Source organism: Felis catus, chromosome F2, assembly GCF_018350175.1.
Source record: "Felis catus isolate Fca126 chromosome F2, F.catus_Fca126_mat1.0, whole genome shotgun sequence".
NCBI classification, from domain to species: Eukaryota; Metazoa; Chordata; class Mammalia; order Carnivora; family Felidae; genus Felis; species Felis catus.
This window is the reverse complement of record NC_058385.1, coordinates 34,271,952-34,292,053: the sequence shown is the minus strand read 5'-3', so window position 1 is coordinate 34,292,053 and position 20,102 is coordinate 34,271,952. Positions and strand designations below refer to the sequence as shown.

General features: G+C 39.3%; 2 protein-coding genes across 9 annotated transcripts in view; one reads left to right on the top strand and one right to left on the bottom strand.

The window, feature by feature from the left end:
• The window catches only part of CPNE3 (copine 3), a 48,176-nt gene extending 39,907 nt beyond the window's left edge, over positions 1-8,269 (bottom strand). For 2 of the 3 annotated variants that reach the window (XM_003999953.6, XM_019822855.3), the window contains exon 1: positions 8,125-8,269. The gene's annotated coding sequence lies outside the window, so the exon portion shown is untranslated. Of the gene's footprint in view, positions 1-7,577; positions 7,715-8,124 lie in introns of those variants that run through there. The other variant, XM_019822854.3, reaches the window with a different exon arrangement.
• A 7,387-nt stretch (positions 8,270-15,656) lies between these two features.
• Positions 15,657-20,102, top strand: part of RMDN1 (regulator of microtubule dynamics 1) — a 55,617-nt gene continuing 51,171 nt past the window's right edge. For 2 of the 6 annotated variants that reach the window (XM_023248456.2, XR_002151905.3), the window contains exon 1: positions 15,659-15,928. In XM_023248456.2, coding sequence (XP_023104224.1) covers positions 15,800-15,928 — 129 coding nt within the window. In that variant the 5' untranslated portion in view covers positions 15,659-15,799. Of the gene's footprint in view, positions 15,929-20,102 lie in introns of all 6 variants that reach the window. The other 4 variants (XM_019822852.3, XR_006592535.1, XM_023248457.2 and 1 more) reach the window with 3 other exon arrangements.

Below are 20,102 nucleotides of genomic sequence, written 5' to 3'. Positions count from 1 at the left end.
AGGGTAATATGGCAATAAGTCTAAGAGCTGCTACACCTCTTGGAGATCCCAGGTCAAATCAACAAGTGTTTACATTAAGAGGTTATTGTGCACCCACTCTCATGTTAAGGACAGCGGGGACTTGATACAGCAAAAGAAGACCTTGGAGCTCATTATAATCATACTGGGGAGATCCATTCATTCAACAATTATTCACTAAATATCTTCTATGTGTTCTAAATGGGGTAAGGGAAGAATGCAATGCAAAAGCAGAATGCCTAGCTATCTATGTATACACAGAAATACACAACATGATAAACCCGCATGGTGCAGACAGGAAGCAGTCAAAGTGCCCTCAGAGCTGGAGAAGAAATCTATAGATTTCTACTTTTACCAAGGCTTAAAACTATATTCTGTTACAAAAGAATGTGTATTCATGTTGCCACTTGCTACTGGATTTTGGATAGAGAGTGGGAGAGGAGAGAGAGTTAATAAGTACATACAGTTGGATAAATTCTGGTTTTTGCTTTCTACAAATTTTTCAAAATGCTTCCAAATAATATATTCTCAACTTTACGAAAAAACCCTGGTAAATTGGACAGGACAAGGATTACTACTACATGGCAAGAGGTCAATACATCGTAACTAGGACTATAATATCTGGATTGCCCCAGAATATGTTAACAATATTCAGCACATTGTTAACTTCCAAACAACACATAGTGTGTATTAGAAAAAAAAATTCCCCAAAAGTTTAAATTACTTGCCCAAGATAAACAAGCTGATAAGTAACAAGGCCAGCATAAGATCCCAGATCTGTCTGCTCTCGTGCCAGATGCCCTGGGAGCATTAAAGCCTGCAATTAATCATTACTTAGTATAACAGCAATAGTCTCTAATTAATTTCCCAATAGCTTTTTAGTTAGTATATGAAATGTAAATATTCAGTCTGACACAAATTAATGAACACAATCTTAAAATTAGAAGATTAATATTTAGCCTACAACTATGATTCTCTTTCTTAAACAAAGACAACCAGAATAAACAGTAACGGCCAAATAGTGGGAGAACCGGAATGGTTTGTGTTTACATCACAGCAGGTCCTTTTCCAGACAGCCCATTACGTTGTGAATTACTTAAGGCGAAGAAAGCATTTTCTTCTTGCTAAAGTCTCCACACACACAGATCTACATGGGGGACACAGGATCTCAGTGCTTTCTGAATTAATGCAGCAACATTAATTCTCAGGAATATACCATACTGAATATCAAGTGAAAAACTTACATTAAAGGAATTGTACAGTAAGCTTGCCCTGTATTTATTAAGAAAGTGATGCCCACATTTGTTTTTAAACCCTGCAATGGAACACTAGAAATGGGGATAGAGAATTAGAATTAGGTCAAGCACTAAAGCACATAAACAGAGAAAAGGGCATGTTTTCTTTTCAATGTGAAAAAAGGACCAACAGGAGGGTCACTGGATTGGGAGTTGGAGAAGGTGGAAGTAGTTTTGTGTCAGTCATACCTCTGTGTGCAAGCGCTATAACTTCTCTAGGCTTGGATTTTTCACGTGTTAATTCTAAGGGTTGAGCCAGTCACTTTCAGTAACTTCTAAAGCCTCTTCTAGTTAATGTTCTATGACTAATTTAATTATAGTGAATACAGAACTTGTTGAGGAAGTCGTATTAAAGGCATAGAAAAATAAAAAAGTAGAAAATAGCAGAAAAATGATCAGAACCAAAAAGGGAAACGGAAGGAAAAGAACAAAATTTTCCAAATTCAACTTCCATCTCCCACTACCAAAAAAGCTGTATCTGTCTAGGATTTACACAGTTAGGTAAATACTTTCCCACCAGTTAGGTACCTTTGCTTGGAACTGTTATTAAATTTCCTGTCCCTGAGTGACTTGAAAAAGTAATGCACATCAACAAAACACAGGGCCCAACCTATTAGGTACATGCAAGATAATAAGGAAGTGAGTTTTACTACCATCCATGGAATCTCACTCCCAGCTCATATCACAGCAGCAAAAGCAATCAGCTATTGACCACCATTTTTTTTAATGAATTTCCAGATTCTTGAATTATCCTAAATAAAATCCAGATAGCAATACTATTGCTGATACCTGAAGACGCAGAAGTGCAGAAAGATATAAAATATAAAAGTGTTCACACTTGGTCACTCTTACTTTAAACACAGAAAGTATATGCTGTTTTAACCCTGTCCTTATTGCTAAAAAGTGAGCGATTAAGGCCCCTTCCTTGATTTCTCTAGAAAATTCCTAAGATTATATTGATCTGTTTTATGATTCACAGCAGGCTACAGAGTTTACTTCACATGTGTTTCAGGTTATACTGCTTTACCAATCCCTTGGCTACTTTAGATACATTTTGGAAATGTCACTGATTATATTGTCAAGCCTGTCAAATGAACAGTTCATAGTAGGTGCACTGAGTGAGGTGTTAATAAAAGTCAGAAGCAGTTACAACATCTCAATATTGCCTCACTTTATGAAACACGCATCTTGGCAAAGTTAGTTACAAAGTAAATATCTACTAAGTGAATCACCTTTTACCAAAACTTGTATTGATAAAAATCAGAACTACATTCCCTAGCAGAAAATTCCAGGATGCTCAGTTGAAAATGTTAAAATTATAAGGGTTCAGTGAAACCTCTGGCCAGCTGTGAAGCAGGCAGTTTGGATTTTATATAAAGGCACATTGACCTGCTGAGACTGATGCCCCTTGGTGTTCAGAGAGCTTGAAGAACTCCCCACCTAATGGAATCTCCTAGATGTTGGGCTGGCCATCAGAACTTCTCACCTGTCCCTACTATCCAACTATGATGCCCAACTCTAAAAGCAGGCTTTCTAAAACTCGGCTCCCTTCCTACTCTTCTTAGCTGGGCACATACAACATTTAATTGAGCAAGACAGGCATTTCACATTTTGTCACTTATGTGCTCTTTTCTAGTTCATAGTGAACAATGACATGACAATTCTTTCTTTCTTTTTTTTTTAAATCCAATCAGCCCATAACTTTTTTTTTTTTTTAATGTTCATTATTGAGAGGGGGAGGAGCTAGGGACAGAGAGAGAGAGGGAGACACAAAATCCAAAGCAGGCTCCAGGCTCAGAGCTATCAGCCCACAGCCCCATGTGGGGCTCAAACCCACGAACTGTGAGATCATGACCTTAGCCAAAGTTGGATGCTCAACCAACTGAGCCACCAGGAGCCCCAATGACACAACAATTCTTTCAGTTTAAAGCTGGAACAACTACAACTACTTCCTTCTCAAGATTTAAGTTTGTATGTCGAGCAGGGGCAACTGGCTGGCTCAGTCACTAGAGCATGTGACTCTTGATCTCAGAGCTGTGAGTTCAAGCCCCATGTTGGGTACAGAGATTACTTAAAAATAAAATCTTAAAAAAAAAAAAACAAAAATGGAGAGAGGGGGGTGTCTGGGTAGCTCAGTAGATTAAGCAATTAAGCGTGTGACTTCGGCTCAGGTCACGGGCTCTGTGCTGACAGCTCAGAACCTGGAGCCTGCTTTGGATTCTGTATCTCCCTCTCTCTGCCCCTCTGCCTCTCATGCTCTGCCTCTCTCTCTCTCTCTCTCTTTCTCTCTCTCTCTCAATGTAAATAAACATTTAAAAAAAAGTAAAAATTTTTATGTTGAGCAAGGATTGTTGAAATGTTTATACATTTCCTGATTACAAGAATATTCGTTTCTGGTTACTTAGCACATACACTGCAGCTTGGTTTTAACTTTCCGGCAAGCCCCTTTCTGTTTCCCAACCAAGAACAGTTAAAAACATTATTCACTCACTAAACACATATTTATAGGGCATTTACTGTGTGTCAGGTACTGTTCTAAGGTGTTGGGAGAACAATGAACAAAACAAATACCCTGCATTGATGAGGTTACACTATAGGAAGACAGACAATAAAAAAGATAAGTAAACGGGGAGGGAGCCTGGCTGGATGAATCGGTAGAGCATGGGACTCTTGACCTCAGGGTCATGAGTTCAAGCCCCATGTTGGGCATGGAACCTACTTTAAAAAAAATAAATAAATGAAAAAAAATAAGTAATCAACCTAATGGAATTATAGAAGCCTGAAATGGTAAATGCCTAAGATGAGGAAACCAGTCTCCTTTGAACAACATATATCATATCAGAAAAGACTGTGTGTAACATATGTGTGAGTTATAAAGTATAACAATCAAATAAACATCTGTAAAACCACCATTTAACTTAGAATCTTTGAATATCTACATCAAGGGTCAGTAAACTTTTCCAGTAAAGGAACAAAGAATAATATGTTAGTTTTGGCTGCTCAAGAGGTCATTCATGGTCTCTGTTACAACTACTCACTCTGCCCTGGGAGAATGAAAGTGGCCACAAATTAAATGGGCATAGCTGTGTTCCAATAAAACTTTATAAAACAAGCAGTGGGCTGGATCTGGCCCACAGGCTGGAGTTTGCTGACCCTTGATCTAGGTCAAAGAATATGAAGTGCTGGAATCACAGACTCTTAGAACATTGGAATCATAGGCTATTTGACTCAAGGGATCCTACAGTATTAGGCACAGACTATTTGAAACACAAGATTCTAGAATGTCACACTAGAACCTCAGAGTGTTAGAAGTATAGAGCTGCACTTGTTAGATGTTAGAATTTTATAGATGGTCTGGACATTAATGAAGGAATTTGGTTTGACCAGTATGGTAGGCTACTGAGCATTTGAAATGTGGTACCTCTGAGATCAAGTGAATAAAATACACACTAGATTCCAAAGATTGGTATGAAAAAGATATGTGAGATCTCTCAATAACTTTTTAGACTGATCACATATTAAAATGATAGTTTAAATATATTTGGTTAAATAAAATATATCACTAAAGTAAAAAAAATAAGTAAAACATATAGTATGCTAGATGGTAGTAAGTGCTAAAGAAAAATTAAGCAGGGAAGGGGAGAAAGAAGCATTTTACAACACAATCAGGAAATACTTTGATTTTCACTTCTTTTTAAAACATCCTGACCACTAAACAGATGAAAATGTGACCAATAAGTTTCTCTTTACAGTTGCAATTTTATTTTAACATCTACTATCACCATAGAGTCTAGAGGCATGGTAAACTAAGGCTCAGAAAATTGAAGTAGCCTAATGGCAATGCATATTACAACTATGCTGTGCTTTGGTAATTTTCACAGGAACCAGACAGAATACATTCACTTGGTAAGAGGATATTTCAAAATGATTTGCTAAAATGAATATGTAGTATTTCCTTCTATTTTTCATTGGGAAACTGTATTAATATCTACCCATCTAATTTATATTGGTAAATTTGACCATTACACTGATTTTAATGTTTTTTTTAAATATGATTGCAAAAAAAATATGATTGCACACTGATAAGCTGTTATATACTAAAAGAATAAACAGCATCTCCAAAAGAATCCCAATACTCCTCCACGAGGTTCTTCAAATTTAAGCCAGCATAATCAACTTAAATATAGTTATCATAACCTTACCAAATGTATATATAACATCTGGTTTTCATTATCATATCAGAAACTTAAATAACGTAGTTAAATAAAATCTATGATAGCTTTAGGTGTTCATTTAAACCTCCTTCTTAGCCAATCTTTCAACAAATCTTCTACCAAATATCCTCCTTAATTGTTTGTTGGACTTTAACCTGACTAGCAATCCTTATAACATAAGTGAACATGAAGGGAAAACATTGGTGAGAAGGAAGCTAACCTATAGCATAAAGGTAATAGTGGGTACATTAAAGGAATGTCCAAGTTTGGACTCCTCAAACTTGTTGAGTACCACCAATGATAGTGTCATTCATCCTTGCTGAAAGATCCACCTCAGAGACTATGCTTTTGATGATCAGTGGTGGTTCATTATAGATCTTTGAAGGTCAAAATGTTACTTAGTCATATTTCATATCCAACACTAACCTTCTCAGTTTTGCTACAGGTGTCTAGCGTAATAAATCACTGACTAAAGCAAATTTTGAAAAAGGAGGAAAAAGAACTCTATAGTAGGAAAAAAAAAAAAACCCAAAACATAGCAATAGTACCAAAAAAGAAGGAGGGCAAGGAAAACTATGTCTAAAGCCATACCAAGCATTGATAGGAGCTAGGATACAGTATGAACAGGTTATCTGAACAGATATGCAAAGGAAATATTCAGGACCTCAGTGATAGCATTGGAAAGGATATATTAAAAAAAAAATTGAAAATGTGTAATACTTAAATTGCCTTAAATTTATGTGGAAATCAAGACCGTTGTCTATAAAGTGTATACAGTTATAGGTGAAAGTAAGAGGTGTCCAGTCATTAAGCAAACCTTAAAATACAAAGAATCCTTTGGTTTCTCCCATCCTGAAAACACTTCTGCTCCATTCTTCAGGGGCTAGATCTAAAAGAAGAAATCCTACGAGAGAACTGCACACTTCATTGGAAGGTTGGTGACAAGCACCTTTCAGTTTGAGGAGTGCTAAAATTCAGCTCGCCCTCACATCCAGAGAGTCTCTACATAGTCCAGTCCCCAAAACTTGCCTCTTTGAATTTTTTCAGCCCAGAGTGGGATGCATTTTTCCAAAACATCAGCCAGAAGGAACCGCCTTTGAAGAAAATATCAGATAGGCAAAAAAGTGGGCAAAAAAGATACCACAGATTAATCTATGGGTTTCACGATGATTGCCACCATATATGTCATCTGTTCTCAGTTCTCCTTATCCTTTCTTGCTTCTCTCTACCTATGCTCTAGGCCTACAGTTTTGTTTGGCTCTGGCGGGTAACTGAAGTTTGCTGACCCCAATTAATGACAACAGGAAGACATGCGCAGCTATGTTTACCACTAACTATGTGCCAGGCACTTTGTTAAGTGTATTACAAATATGATCTTATTTAATCCACATAAAAACCCTACGACAGTATGTATTTTCTATCTTACAAATGCAGAAACAGGCCTTAAAAGGTTAAGTAATCTGCCCAAGGTCAGACAGCTAACACAAAACACAGATTTGAAACCTAGGTATTTGTCTTATCCCAAGAAGTAATGTTCTTTACATTAAGCCATAAACCTGTGCTCTGAAATCATACACAGACCTGAATTCCAACTCCCATGCCACCATTTAGCATGTAATTTGGCAAACGATTTAATCTGAGTTCCGAGTGTGAAACAGAATGACAATTCCACTTAAGTTTGTGGTTGTGAGCATTAAATCAACAAACATATACAAAAAATTGTCTAGCAAATTGTTTGTTGGACATTGTAACCAAAAATCGCTATATTTTAATCCCGCATTTGATTCTCTCTTTGGTTTATAGAGGCAGACACAAAAACACCAAGGGTAAGCAAAAATTGTGGATCATCATCCAAGCGCAACATTAATGGTCGGTATGCTAGGTCTCCCTGAGGATCTGGCACTGCAAAAGGAATACAACTGCACTTCCTCCACGCCCCCGGTTATAGTGAGCCCAAAACACAAGACAAGAACGGAGCAGCCAGAGCCGGAACAGGAGCTATTAGGTACCCCTTCATACAACCTCCTGCTTTACTCGGAAATCAAGTTACCTTTTCCCACCCGACTTAGCAGCTTCTCCTTGAATCCTCAGCGGCTCTGAAGCGTGCCCTTTTCCTCTGGGCATTCGATTCAGAGCGCGGAACCGTGACCCGGTCCCTCTCCCCCACTGGGCGCTGCGGATTTTTCTAAGCGTGTCACCCTCCCCTGGGCCGAAGGCCCGACACTCCCCGCTGCGTGAGGTTGGCGATCCTGGGCACCGCCTACCCAGGTGCGCGACCGCCAGGCCCAGGAGGCTCCTCGCGGCCCAGGGCTGAACCCCGAACACTGGGTTCTCCGGTAGGCGCTGGCCAGCGCCGGGCCTTCCCAGGCCGCGGACTTTGCATGCTAAGGCGCAAGAGTCCCCTGAGCGCCGCGGCCCATCCCCGGCCGCGCTGAGCCCAGGGTGCACTTCCAGCGCTAGGGCCGTGCGGGCCCTGCCGCGCGGAGCCTGCGGGCCCCGTTTCTCCGCGCCCAGGCTCTCTTCCTCCCCCCAGGGGATCTGTGAATTGCTGGGGCCCCGCTACACCGGCCCCGAAGCGGAGAGAGGCCCGCACTCACATCCCGCTCTCAGTAGTGGAAATCAGGTAGGGGTGGAGACCAGGCAGCCAGAGTCCACAGGGCAGCCGGGGCGCGGGGATTCACAGGAACCTGGGGCCCACTGGGCCGAGGGGCGGGGCGGAGCGGGTTGGGGTGGAGCTAAGACGCGGCCCCGCCCACCACGGCCACCTACCGCCCACTACTTGCAGACCAGATCTGCACCCGGTGGGTAGGCTGATGCTTAAAGGCTCTTTTTCTTTCCATTTATAATTCATTAGAGAATCTTGAAAATTTTATTGTAACTAATTTAATTAGAAAACTAAGATTATCAGAAAGTGTATTCTACAGAAAGTGTAAGTATCCTATGCTCTTATTTTTTCCACTGTCTTGCTACTCAGTGGTGTCACTATGCAGTAAGATGGTTCAGAACGTCATGAGGAGGTTTTATGCCAGTGAGAGCAAGTGAAGAGACACTCTGGAGGATCCATGTGATAAATTCTGACACATTTTCTGCACTGTTTCTTCTTTTTCTTCTTGCTCCCACCTGGGCTCTAATCTGATTCCTGGGTGTTTCTACAAGGATCTCCTGCCTGGAGGATGAATTAAATTAGCCATCTTGATTCCTTTGGGAAAAAAAGGAAAAGCAGGTACATAATACACATATGTCTATGTGGCAAGGCCTTGACAAAGCTGAAACTAAACCTAAGGTGCAAAGGAGGCTAAATGGTACCTACTGTTTGACATTCAAGCTTCTTGGGCCTTTGAGTAGAGGCTGACTTCCTTGAAAGGTCACAGAGATGCTCTTGAGATCAAAGACTCCATGTACAGGGCGCCTGGGTGGCGCAGTCGGTTAAGTGTCCGACTTCAGCCAGGTCATGATCTTGCAGTCCGTGAGTTCGAGCCCCGCGTCAGGCTCTGGGCTGATGGCTCAGAGCCTGGAGCCTGTTTCCGATTCTGTGTCTCCCTCTCTCTCTGCCCCTCCCCCGTTCATGCTCTGTCTCTCTCTGTCCCAAAAATAAATAAACGTTGAAAAAAAAAATTAAAAAAAAAAAAGACTCCATGTATTTTTCAAATCATTATGCTATTGACCTAAACTGTTATATATTATAGGACATTGTTTAGAGGTTGGTATAACATACACTTAGTGAATGTATTTGTATGTCTAGGTGTAAACATATTGTTTATCAGTGTAAGTAACTTATTCACCAAAAAAACCCAACCTGAGGCATTAAAATGAGTTGCTTGGTGCACCAAAGTCAATTTCAGAAGTATAAAAGAATTAAACTATTTGACAAAATTCATACCACTATGTGACCAGGAAAATCAGCATGAAAGTAGTGAAATGGAAGCTCCTAACCATTCTTATTTAGAGAGCTTTAAATGTGCACACTACCCTGAGTCATTTTACATCCAAATTTCATTTAATTCTCACAATTCTGTGATGTGTTTAGTACCATTAACCCCATTTCACAAATGAGAAAAATGTGATTGAGTAACTTGAAATTTGGTAGCTTAGTAATGGGCTCACTTGCCTAAAATCACAGATTCTGAGTAAACTAACTTCAAAATGTCCTGCTTGACCACTACTTGATGCTTCCTGCAGGTAAACAAACTACAATGGAAAATATTGCTACATGTGACTACTTGAAATTTAGAACTTCTGCACAAGGAAAACAGGGACAAAATCAATAGGCAAATACATCTGAAAAAATACGACAAATCTGACAGCCAAAGGAAAATTTAGTATCTTAAGTATAAATTGATTTTTAAAAAATAGAAAATTGGCAAAAGTTTCAATTTTTTAAATTGTGGAGGACATGGAAAATGATACAAATGAAGAAATATAGACTTTCCTAAGTAAAAACAAAAACAAAAACTACTTTTAATCCAAAAATGCAAACAGAACACTTCTAAAATAATTATATCAGTGCAAGTAAAGACTCATTCATTTATTTATTGAATACCGTCTGAATGCCTACTATGTGCCAAGCATTGTTCTAGACTTGTGATAAAATAGTGACAGACAGAAGCTTCTATCCTGGAGGGATAACAAATAAGTTACTAAAAACAAATGAGAGATAATTTCAGATAGCCATAAGTAGCATGAGGAAAGTAATACAGGTTTATGTGATAGGGAGATAATTGGAGCTTTTTTCCCCCAAGACTTTATTTTTAAGTAATATCCACACCCAACATAGGAATCAAATTCACAGCACTGAGATCAAGAGTCACATGCTCTACAGACAGAGCCAGCTAGGTGCCCATAATGGGAGTTGCTTTAGACTGGGGCTCAGGGAAAGTCTCTCTAAGGTAGTGATATTTAATTGAGACCTGAAAAATAAGAAAGAACCAATCGTGCAAAGGTCTGAAATCAGATAAACTATGGGCAGAGACAGAAAGAGACAGCAAATTACAGGGACAGTAACAAGGCCTTTGTGGTTGGACAGTGGGGAGAAGAAAGAGAAGTACTTAATCTCATTTTTATTGAAATTGTAAAAACAACTTTTTGTTTTATTTTTGATTCTGATTTTACACTTAAGTGAAGGTCCTCAGACACCACTAATTTAATTGCAAGTTTCAAAATTTCAAAAATACATACTGTGCATACCTAGCCTTCCTTACTTTTGGCTCCATTAAAACAAGGAAAGGGTAGAGACAAGGAAATAGTTTTGTACTTTCAGTACTCAATATGCAATCTCTCATTTAAATACATAGTGCTATAGCTATTTGATGTGTTTATTCATTCTCCCCAACTATAGTCTGAATTCTTTTCTACTTTTGCTCTTACTGTATTGAATGTGTATTTATGTATCAGCAATAACAAGATTCTAGAAACAAAGAACAAATAAGTATGGGACTCAACACCAGATAGATACTATTTAAAGGATGTTAAATGAATGAGATATTTATAAAATACTCTCCTACATGTTCTTCTACATCACTGGCTGTTCTCCTTATCTCTTTTGCTTTTTAATCCTCATATTCTAGTTTTTACCCTGGAGTGCCCTAGGGCTAAGTTCTTGAACTTTCCTTTTTTCTATCTTTACTTGCATCCTTAGTCACCTCATCTAGTATTACAGCTTTGAAATCCATCTATATTCTGAAGGATACCAAACTTCCAAACCCTGAAATTCCATATTCCAATTCTCTACTCTACACTTGGATGTCATATTAGTTATCTACTGCTTTATAACTAACAGTTATACCTAATTCAGTGGCTTAAAACTAAATAGTCATTTATTATCTGTCATAGTTTGTGGTTCAGGAAGTGAGGAGTGACTTAGCTGAGCAGTTCTAGTCCGTTAGCTCTCATGATGCTGCAGTCAGGTATTAGGCAGGGCTGCAGTCATCTTACAGGGCTGGAGGATCCACTTCCAAGGTGGCTTACTCACATGAGCAATGATGCTCTTTGTTGATGGGGGACCTTAGTTCCTCTCCATGTGGGCCGCCTAAGAGGGCTGCCTGAGTACCCTAATGGCGTGGCTGCTGGCTTCTCCCAGGGCAAACAATCCAAGAAATCAATGCAGAAAGTCAATGACTTTCATGACTTAGCCTCAGGAGTCGCACACCATCACTTTTGCAGTATTCTATTGGTCAGACACACCAGCCTGGATTTAATGTGGGAGGGGATTCCACAAAGGGATAAATCTAGGAGGTAAGGATCATCGAGGACCACACTGGAGGTTGGCCAACACAGATCTAATAAGCTTTTCCGATCTTAATGTACAAATAAAACTTACTGATATTCTTCCTCTAAGCTGTCTTTCCACAGTCTTCTCTATCTTGCATAATGGCAAACCATTCTTCCAGTTGTTTGGGCCAAAACACTTGAAGTCATCTTTGACTCTCTCCTCTCATATCCCATTGATATCTGGTCTGGTCTGTCAGCTACTCCTGTCAACTAATTCTACCTTCAAAATATATCCAGATTCTAACCACTCATATCTCTAGTCTAATCCAAGCCACCACTATTTCTTTCCAGATTATTGTAATACCCTAGTAACTCTTTCCCTACTTGCTCCCTTAGTCTATTTTCAAAACAGAAGGATCTAATTAAAATGTAAATTAGATTATGATACTTGGTCTCCATCTCCTTTCTGACCTTATCTCTTAATATACTCCTCCTTGCTCACTCTATTCTAACCATAGTGAACTTAGTGTTCATGGAAAATGTTACCTGCCTTCCTAGTTCAGGCCTTTGCACTTTCCTTTTTCTCTACATGAAATGCTGTGCCCCCAGATATCTTCATGGATTACTCCTTCTTCCTTGGATCTTTATTCAAACGTCTCTTCAGTGAGGTCTTCTGTGGCCACCACCCTGCGTAAAACTGCAATGTCTACACAGAAATATGCCCTATACCTTTTCATGTTTTATCTTCCTCGTTAGCATTTATCATCATCTAGTACATCTTTTACTTATTTTGCTTACTGTATTTCCCTAAAATATATACTCCACTAGGAACTGTTCATTGACATCTAGAAGAGTACAAGGTATATTACAGATATGCAACACATACTTATTGACTGAGTGAAGAAACTGTGCCAGGTCCTGAAATAGGTAAAAATCAGAGATGTCACTGAATTTACAGTATAGTGAAGGTACACATTACCAATTCTTATCAACTCTACCTCCAAAATATACTCCAGATTAACAAATAATCACAAATATACATGTGAAATTATAAAATGAGCTTAGAGCCATGAAGGGAATGAAAGTATAGTAGGGGGAATCAAGAAAAGTTTTTCTAAGGAAGGTACATTTGGGCTGAGTGCTGAAAGATGAATAGAGGGTTGCCTGGCTGGCTCAGATGGTAGACTTGTGACTCTTGATGTCAGAGTTGTGAGTTTGAGCTCCATGTTGAGTGTAGAGATTACTTAAAACTAAAATCTTTTTTAAACAAGAAAGATGAATAAAAATCAACTAGGTAAAAAACAATGGAGTGGGGTTGGAGCAAGGGGGAGGGTACCAAAGTAGTGGAATGGGAAGGAATCCTGACAGAGAGAATATCATGTAGGGAGATCTGAGGCTCACTGTAAGAAAGAAAAGATAGTGTGCCTGGAGCCAAGAGAGAAATATTACAGACTTAAGGAAACTAAAGAAACATAATAGTTAAATGCAACACATAAACATTTCCTGATTTGGGGAAAAAATGGTTGCTATCAAAGACAGCATTGAGGCAATAAGCAAAATTTATATATTAAATAATAGTACTCCGTCAATTTCAATTTCCTCAATTTGATAATTGTACTGGGACTAAATAAGAGAATGTCTTTGTTTCTAAGCATGAAGAGTCATGATTATCTGCAATCTACTCTCAAAAGATTTAACAACAGAAAATAATAATAGGAATATAATATGTATATTATATATATGTAAAGAAAGATAAAGCAAATGTGAAAAAATATTAACAATGGCTGAATCTAAGTGAAAAAAGAAATGGGAGTTCCTGCAACATTTCTAAGGATCTAAATTTTTTCAAAAAAATAATTAAAATTTCACGCTGGGAGCACCTGGGTGGCTCAGTAGGTTAAGCGTCAGACTTTGGCTCAGGTCATGATCTCATAGTTCATGGGTTTGAGCCCTGTGTCAGGCTCTGTGCTGCCAGCTTGGGGCCTGAAGCCTGCTTGGGATTCTGTGTCTTCCCCTCTCTCTCTGACTCTCCCCACTCACCTCTGTCTCTGTGTCTCTCTCAGAATTGAATAAACATTAAAACATAAAATAAAATAAAATAAAATAAAATAAAATAAAATAAAATTTCACTCCGGCTGGGGTGCCTGGCTAGCTCAGTCAGTAGAGCATATGACACTCAGGGTTGTAAGTCTGAGCCCCACATTGGGTGTAGAGATCACTTTAAAATAAAATCTTTTTTTTTTAATGTTTATTTTTTTTTTGAGAGAGAGTGCGAGTGGGAGAGGGGCAGAGAGAGAGAGGAGGACAGAGGATCCGAAGCAGGCTCAGCGCTGACAGCAGAGATCCTGATGCAGGGCTAGAACTCACGAACTGTGAGATCATGACCTGAGCAGAAGTCAGATGCTCAACCAACTGAGCAACCCAGGCACCCCTAAAATAAAATCTTTAAACAAAACTTCACTCTGGCTAAGATACCAGAAACTCAATTTCAGGATTATCATGGCATCCAGTTATATGAATATATTATCCAGGAATACTGAGGTAGCTACCAGTAGAAATATGTAAACATGTTTCCCTCTGGAAAAAAAAAAAGACTCGCATTCAAAAAAAGTTAAGATGAGGCTGTCTATATTTTTTAAAATATACTTTAAAAACAAAGAAAATAAAAATATTATTGATGCAATCCTAAAGAAATGTGACTGATTTAATGGGAAGTGGTGGAGGCAGAAATCATATATATGGAGGATTGGGCTTGGAGTTTAAAAACATGGATTCCAGTCTTCCAACAATACCTACTAGCTATGTATCTTTGGTTAATAAATCTCTTTGAGCTACAGTTCACTTGTTAATTTGGCATACCCATTATTTCACAAGGTAGTTGGGAAGACCAAGTTAACTAAGTATGTGTTATTTCACTGTGTAATACTGTAGAGGTACTATATTTATTCAACCTAATTTTATTTATTTTTGTTTTTTTTTTAAGTTTATTTATTTTGAGAGAGAGGCAGAGAGAGCAAGAGAGAAAAATCCCAAACAGCTTCTGTGCTGTCAGCCCTCGGAGGGCCCCATGGTGGGAGCGCGGGGAGCGGGGGTTGATCTCCCCAACTGTGAGATCATGAGCAGAGCAGAAATCAAGAGTAGGATGCTCAAATGACTGAGCTACCCAGGAGCCCTGTTTGCAACCTAATTTAAAAACAAAAACAAAAACAACAACAACAAAAAAACCTGTGACTATCTTCTCTTATTGCCCATCAAAAATGTGCATGTAATCCATTTGCAGCTTGTGTTTTCACCCACATCATTCCCACACTAGAATTCAAAACCTCTTCATTGCTTCCAAAAGTATTCCATTCTGGTGAGAGGTATCCATCTTACCAAATATTTTGAGGGGAACCCAGGGGTTTTGTACCACACATCCCACAGCAAACAAGGCCATCACCTTTTTGTCAGGAGGCCTCTTCTCCCTTGTCTTTTCTACTAAGACCAGCTTGGGCTTCTCATTCTTTGTCTTTTATGGCTTCTCTCTTTCCCCCCAGAACTCCCCCTCCAATCTCTCAATCTCTTCCTTTCCCTTCTTTATGTGGTACAGATTAATTCTCCCAAGCATTTATTTCCAAAAAGGAAATACCACGATTACTAGGATTCTCCCTATCTTTGAAGGCTGCAGAGAATTATAAATAAATATTTCCTTCTTGCTTACTTAAATTCTCGGGTCTGAGAACTTTCAGTTTTGTTCTGGTGATTAATCCTGTGCTGAAGCGTTGACAGACCCTTCCCCCCACCCCGCACCCTCAGGGAAAGGACAGAAAGGAGACTGTACCCAGAAGGGAACAATCGCCCGCCCCCAAGTCCACTCGTGCGCAGGCGCGTAAGGGCCACTAAGTCCCACCCAACCGAGTATTTCCCTCCCCCTAGAAACTGCCGGCCGGAAGTCGTGTGGTGGAAGAGGCGCGGCCAGGAAGCGGCAAGACACGGTTTTCCCGGGAGGGACTTGGTCTCTTTTAGCTCTGACGCGCTCCGTAGTGACCCAAAAGGGTGAGGGGTCAGGCCAGAGAGTTGTAGGTCATGGCGCTGGCCGCGCGACTCTGGCGCTTTCTCCCTTTGGCACACGGTACTGTCCGGAAACCTTGGCTGTTAACGGGTGTTGCTGGCAGCTGGGGACGGTGCTGTACTTGGCGACTCCGCGGCTCTGAGGTACCCCACTGCCCCGACTCCCGCTCCCCTCACTACTTGCTGGGCTGCAGGAGCCCCTTCTTCAGACGGGCGGCCCCGCACCACCTTGGGGAATTGTAGTGAACTGCGGTAGGAACTCAGGGCCAGGTGTTCCCGGAGCTCTCCAGGTGACTCCAGGACCGACAGACCGGTCCTCTCTTTTTCGCAAGCCTACTTTTCTCTCTCAGTACAGGGGTGGGAGGAGGTATGAGACCTCCTTTCCCCTTCTCCCGAGACTCTGTCTTCTACCCGAGTTTCCTGTATGAAAGCAGAGAACTTTAGGGGGAAAAAAACTTGACCGCTGTGAAAATATTTACTTTTGGAGATTCAGTACAGCTCCTGAGGCGCTACAGTTTCCCAGACTTTGAAAAGTTTGTGGTGTGATTTTAAAAAATTACTATGACTCAGAAGAAGAGATTTTGTACTATTTAAGGTTTAAAGTTTTTTATTTGAGTCCTTTGTTTTATCTGCATAATGTTCAGGAAGGCTGTTGGATTGTCGTCCCAGTTTTGGCTTTTCTATTGTTAAGACTATTCGTTTGTCTCTGACAGGGGACTGGAAGGGCAATAGTGCATATGATACGTATTATTTGAACTAGGTGTTTAATTATTTTGAATTCTAAAATACATCTTTTGTAAAAAGTTTATGTATTTATTTGAGAGAGTGAGAGCAGGAGCAGGGGAAGGACAGAGAGAGAACCCAAACAGGCTCTGCACTTTCAGTGCAGAGCCCAATGTGGGGCTCAATCTCAGAAACCGTGAGATCATGACCCAGCTGAAACCAAGAGCCAGATGCTTAACCGACTGAGCCAGCCAGGTGCCCCTCTATTTTCAATTTTTTGATTAACCTCCATGCTGTTTTCTATAGCGGCTGCGCCAATTTACATTCCCATCAACAGTGCACACAAGTGTTTCCCTTTTCTCCACATCCTTACCGACACTTGTTATTTCTGGTCTTCTTTGACAGTACCATTCTAACAGGTGTGAGGTGGTATCTGATTGTGGTTTTGATTTGCATTTCCCAAACGAGTACCTTTTCATGTACCTGTTGGCTATCTGTATGTCTTTGAAAAAATGTCTCTTCTGGTACTCTGCCCAGTTTTTAAAATTGTTTTGGTTGTTGAATTGTGAGACTTTATATATTTTGGATGTTAACCCTTTATCAGATATATGATGTGGGATTTTTTTTTATTAGGTTGACTTTACATTTTGCTGATTGTTTCCTGTGCACAAAGTTTTTAATTGAAGTCTCACTTGTTTGTTTTTGCTTTTGTTGCCTTTCTTTTGGTGTCAAGTCTAAAAAGTCATTGCCAAGTCCAGTGTCAAGGAGCTTACCCCCCCCATGTTTTCTTCTAGAAGTTTATGGTTTTAGATCTGATGTTCAAGTTTTTAGTGCATTTGAGTTAATTTTTGTGTATGCTATAATAGGGTGGGCCAGTTTTATTCTTTTTCTTGTGGTTGTCCAGTTTTCTGAACACCACTTACTCAAGAAACTGCTATTCCTCGTTGTATATTCTTGACTCCTATATTTTAAATCTGTTGGCCTGCATATGCATAGGTTTATTTCTGAACTATTTTGTTCCATTTATCTATGTGTCTATAAATGTGTGAATACTATACTGCTTTGATTACTGTAGCTTTGTAATATATTTTTAAATCAGGAAGCACAATGCCTCCTGCTTTGTTCTGCTTTCTCAAGATTGTTCTGGCTATTTGGGGTCTTTTGTGTCTCCATACAGATTTTAGGATTGATTGTTCTGTTTCTGTGAAAATTGCGATTGGAATGTGAAAATGCCATTGAATCTGCAGATTGCTTCAGGTAGTATGTATAGTTTTACAATACTCCAACCCATCAGCACAGAATATCTTTCCATTTATTTGTGTCTTCATCAGTGTCTTATAGTTTTTAGTGTACAGGCTTTTACTTCCTTGGTTAAATTTATTCCTAGGTATTTTATTCTTTTTGATATAACTATAAATAGGGTTGTTTTCTTAATTTCTTTTTCTGAAGAAAGTAAATTCTTTTACTGAATTTGTTTATTTCCAACAGTTTTTTTTGATGAGGTCTTTGGAGTTTTCTGTATCTAATACCATGTTATTGCAAATTTACTTCTTTCCTTCCTTTTTCTTTTCTTTTCTCCCCACCCCCCCACCTCCCCCCACCCCCCATTGCTCTAGCTAGGGTTTATAGTACTGTGTTGAATAAAAGTGGTGAGAATGGGCATTCTTATCTTGATTCTCATTTTAGAGAAAAAAAACTTGTCTTTTCTCCATTGATTATGATATTATCTGTGGACTTGTCATTTATTGCCTTTATTATGTTGAGATATGTTCCCTCTGTACCCACATTATTAAGAATTTTATTCTGAATAATGTTGAATTTTTGTCAGATGCTTTTTGTGTATCTGTTTAATTAATCATGGGATTTGGGGCCTTCATTTTGTTGTGTCACCCTGATTGATTTGCAGATGTTGAATCATCTTGCATCCCTAGATTAAGACCCACTTAATTATGATGTATTATCTTTTCAATGAATTTTTAAAATATATTTATTTATTTGGAGAAAGAGTGAGAGAGCACACATCATGCATGCACGCATGCAGGGGTAGGGCAGAAAGAGAGGGAGAGAGAGAATCCCAAGCAGGCTCTGTGCTGTTAGATCATGAGATTTAGATCACAAGATCATGGCCTCAGCAAAATCAAGAGTTGGACGCTTAACCAACTGAGCTACCTAGGTGCCCCTCAATGGATTTTTTTTTTAATTTAATACTTAACATACAATGTTATATTCATTTCAGGTGTACAGTATAGTGATTCAGCAATTCCATAAATTATTCAGTCCTCATAGAGATTAAGTGTACTCTTAATCCCCTTCACCTGTTTGACCCATCCCTCCACCTACCTCCCCTCTGGTAACTATCTGTTTGTTCTCTATAGTTAAGTGTCTGTTTTGTTTTGCTTTCTCTCCTCTCTCTTTGGTTCATTTGTACTGTTGCTTAAATTCCACATATGTGTGAAATCATAGGTATTTGTGTTCTTTGACTTATTTTGCTTACCATTATAGTCTCTAGATCCATCCATGTTGTAAATTGCAAGATTTCATTTTTTTTTTATGCCTGAATAATATTCCGTTGCATCTACACCACATCTTTATCCATTCATCTAGCATTGGGCACTTAGGCTGCTTCCTTAGTTTGGCTCTTGTAAATAATGCTGCAGTAAGCATAGATGTACATTTATCCTTTTGAATTAGTGCTTTCATATTCTTTAGGTAAATACCCAGTAGTGCAATTGTGGGATCATAGGATAATTCTATTTAAAAAATTTTTTTTGAGGAACCACAGCTCCTGGGTGGCTCAGTTGGTTAAGCGTACAACTCCTGATCTCAGCTCAGGTCTTGATCTCAGGTTGTGAGTTCAGGCCCCATATTGGGCTCTGTGCTGGGCGTGAAGCCTGCTTAAAATTTTTGAGGAACCTCCATACTGTTTTTCACAGTGGCTGCACCACTGCATACCCACCAACAGTGCATGAGAATCCCTTTTTCTCCACACATTTGCCAACATTGTTGTTTCTTGCGTTTTTTATTTTAGCCATTCTGACAAGCATGAGGTGATACCTTATTGTGATTTTGATTTTGATTTCCCTGATGCTGAGTGATGTTGATTTTCCTTTCATGTGTCTGTTGGGTTCTGTATGTCTTCTTTGGAGAAATGTCTTTTCATGGCTTCTGCCCGTTTCTAAATTGGATTATTTGTTGTTTGGGTGTTAAGTTGTAGACAGTTCTTTATATATTTTGAATACTAACCCTTTTTATCAGATATGTCATTTGTAAATATCTTCTTCCACTCAGTAGCTTGTCTAGTTTTGTTGGTTTCCTTTCCTGTGCAGAAGTTTTTTATTTTACTGCAGTCCCAATAGCTTATTTTTGCTTGTTTCCCTTGCCTCAGGAGACATTAAGAAAAATGATGTGGGGAGCTCTGCCTGGCTCAGTCTGTAGACCTTCAACTCTTGATCTCAGGATCGTGAGTTCAATCCCCACATTGGGCATGGAGTTTGCTTACAAGTAAATAAATACAGTATTTAAAAAAAAAGAAAGAAAAATATTGTTACAGCTGTTGTTAGAGAAATTACTGCCTGTGTTCTCTTCTAGGAGTTTT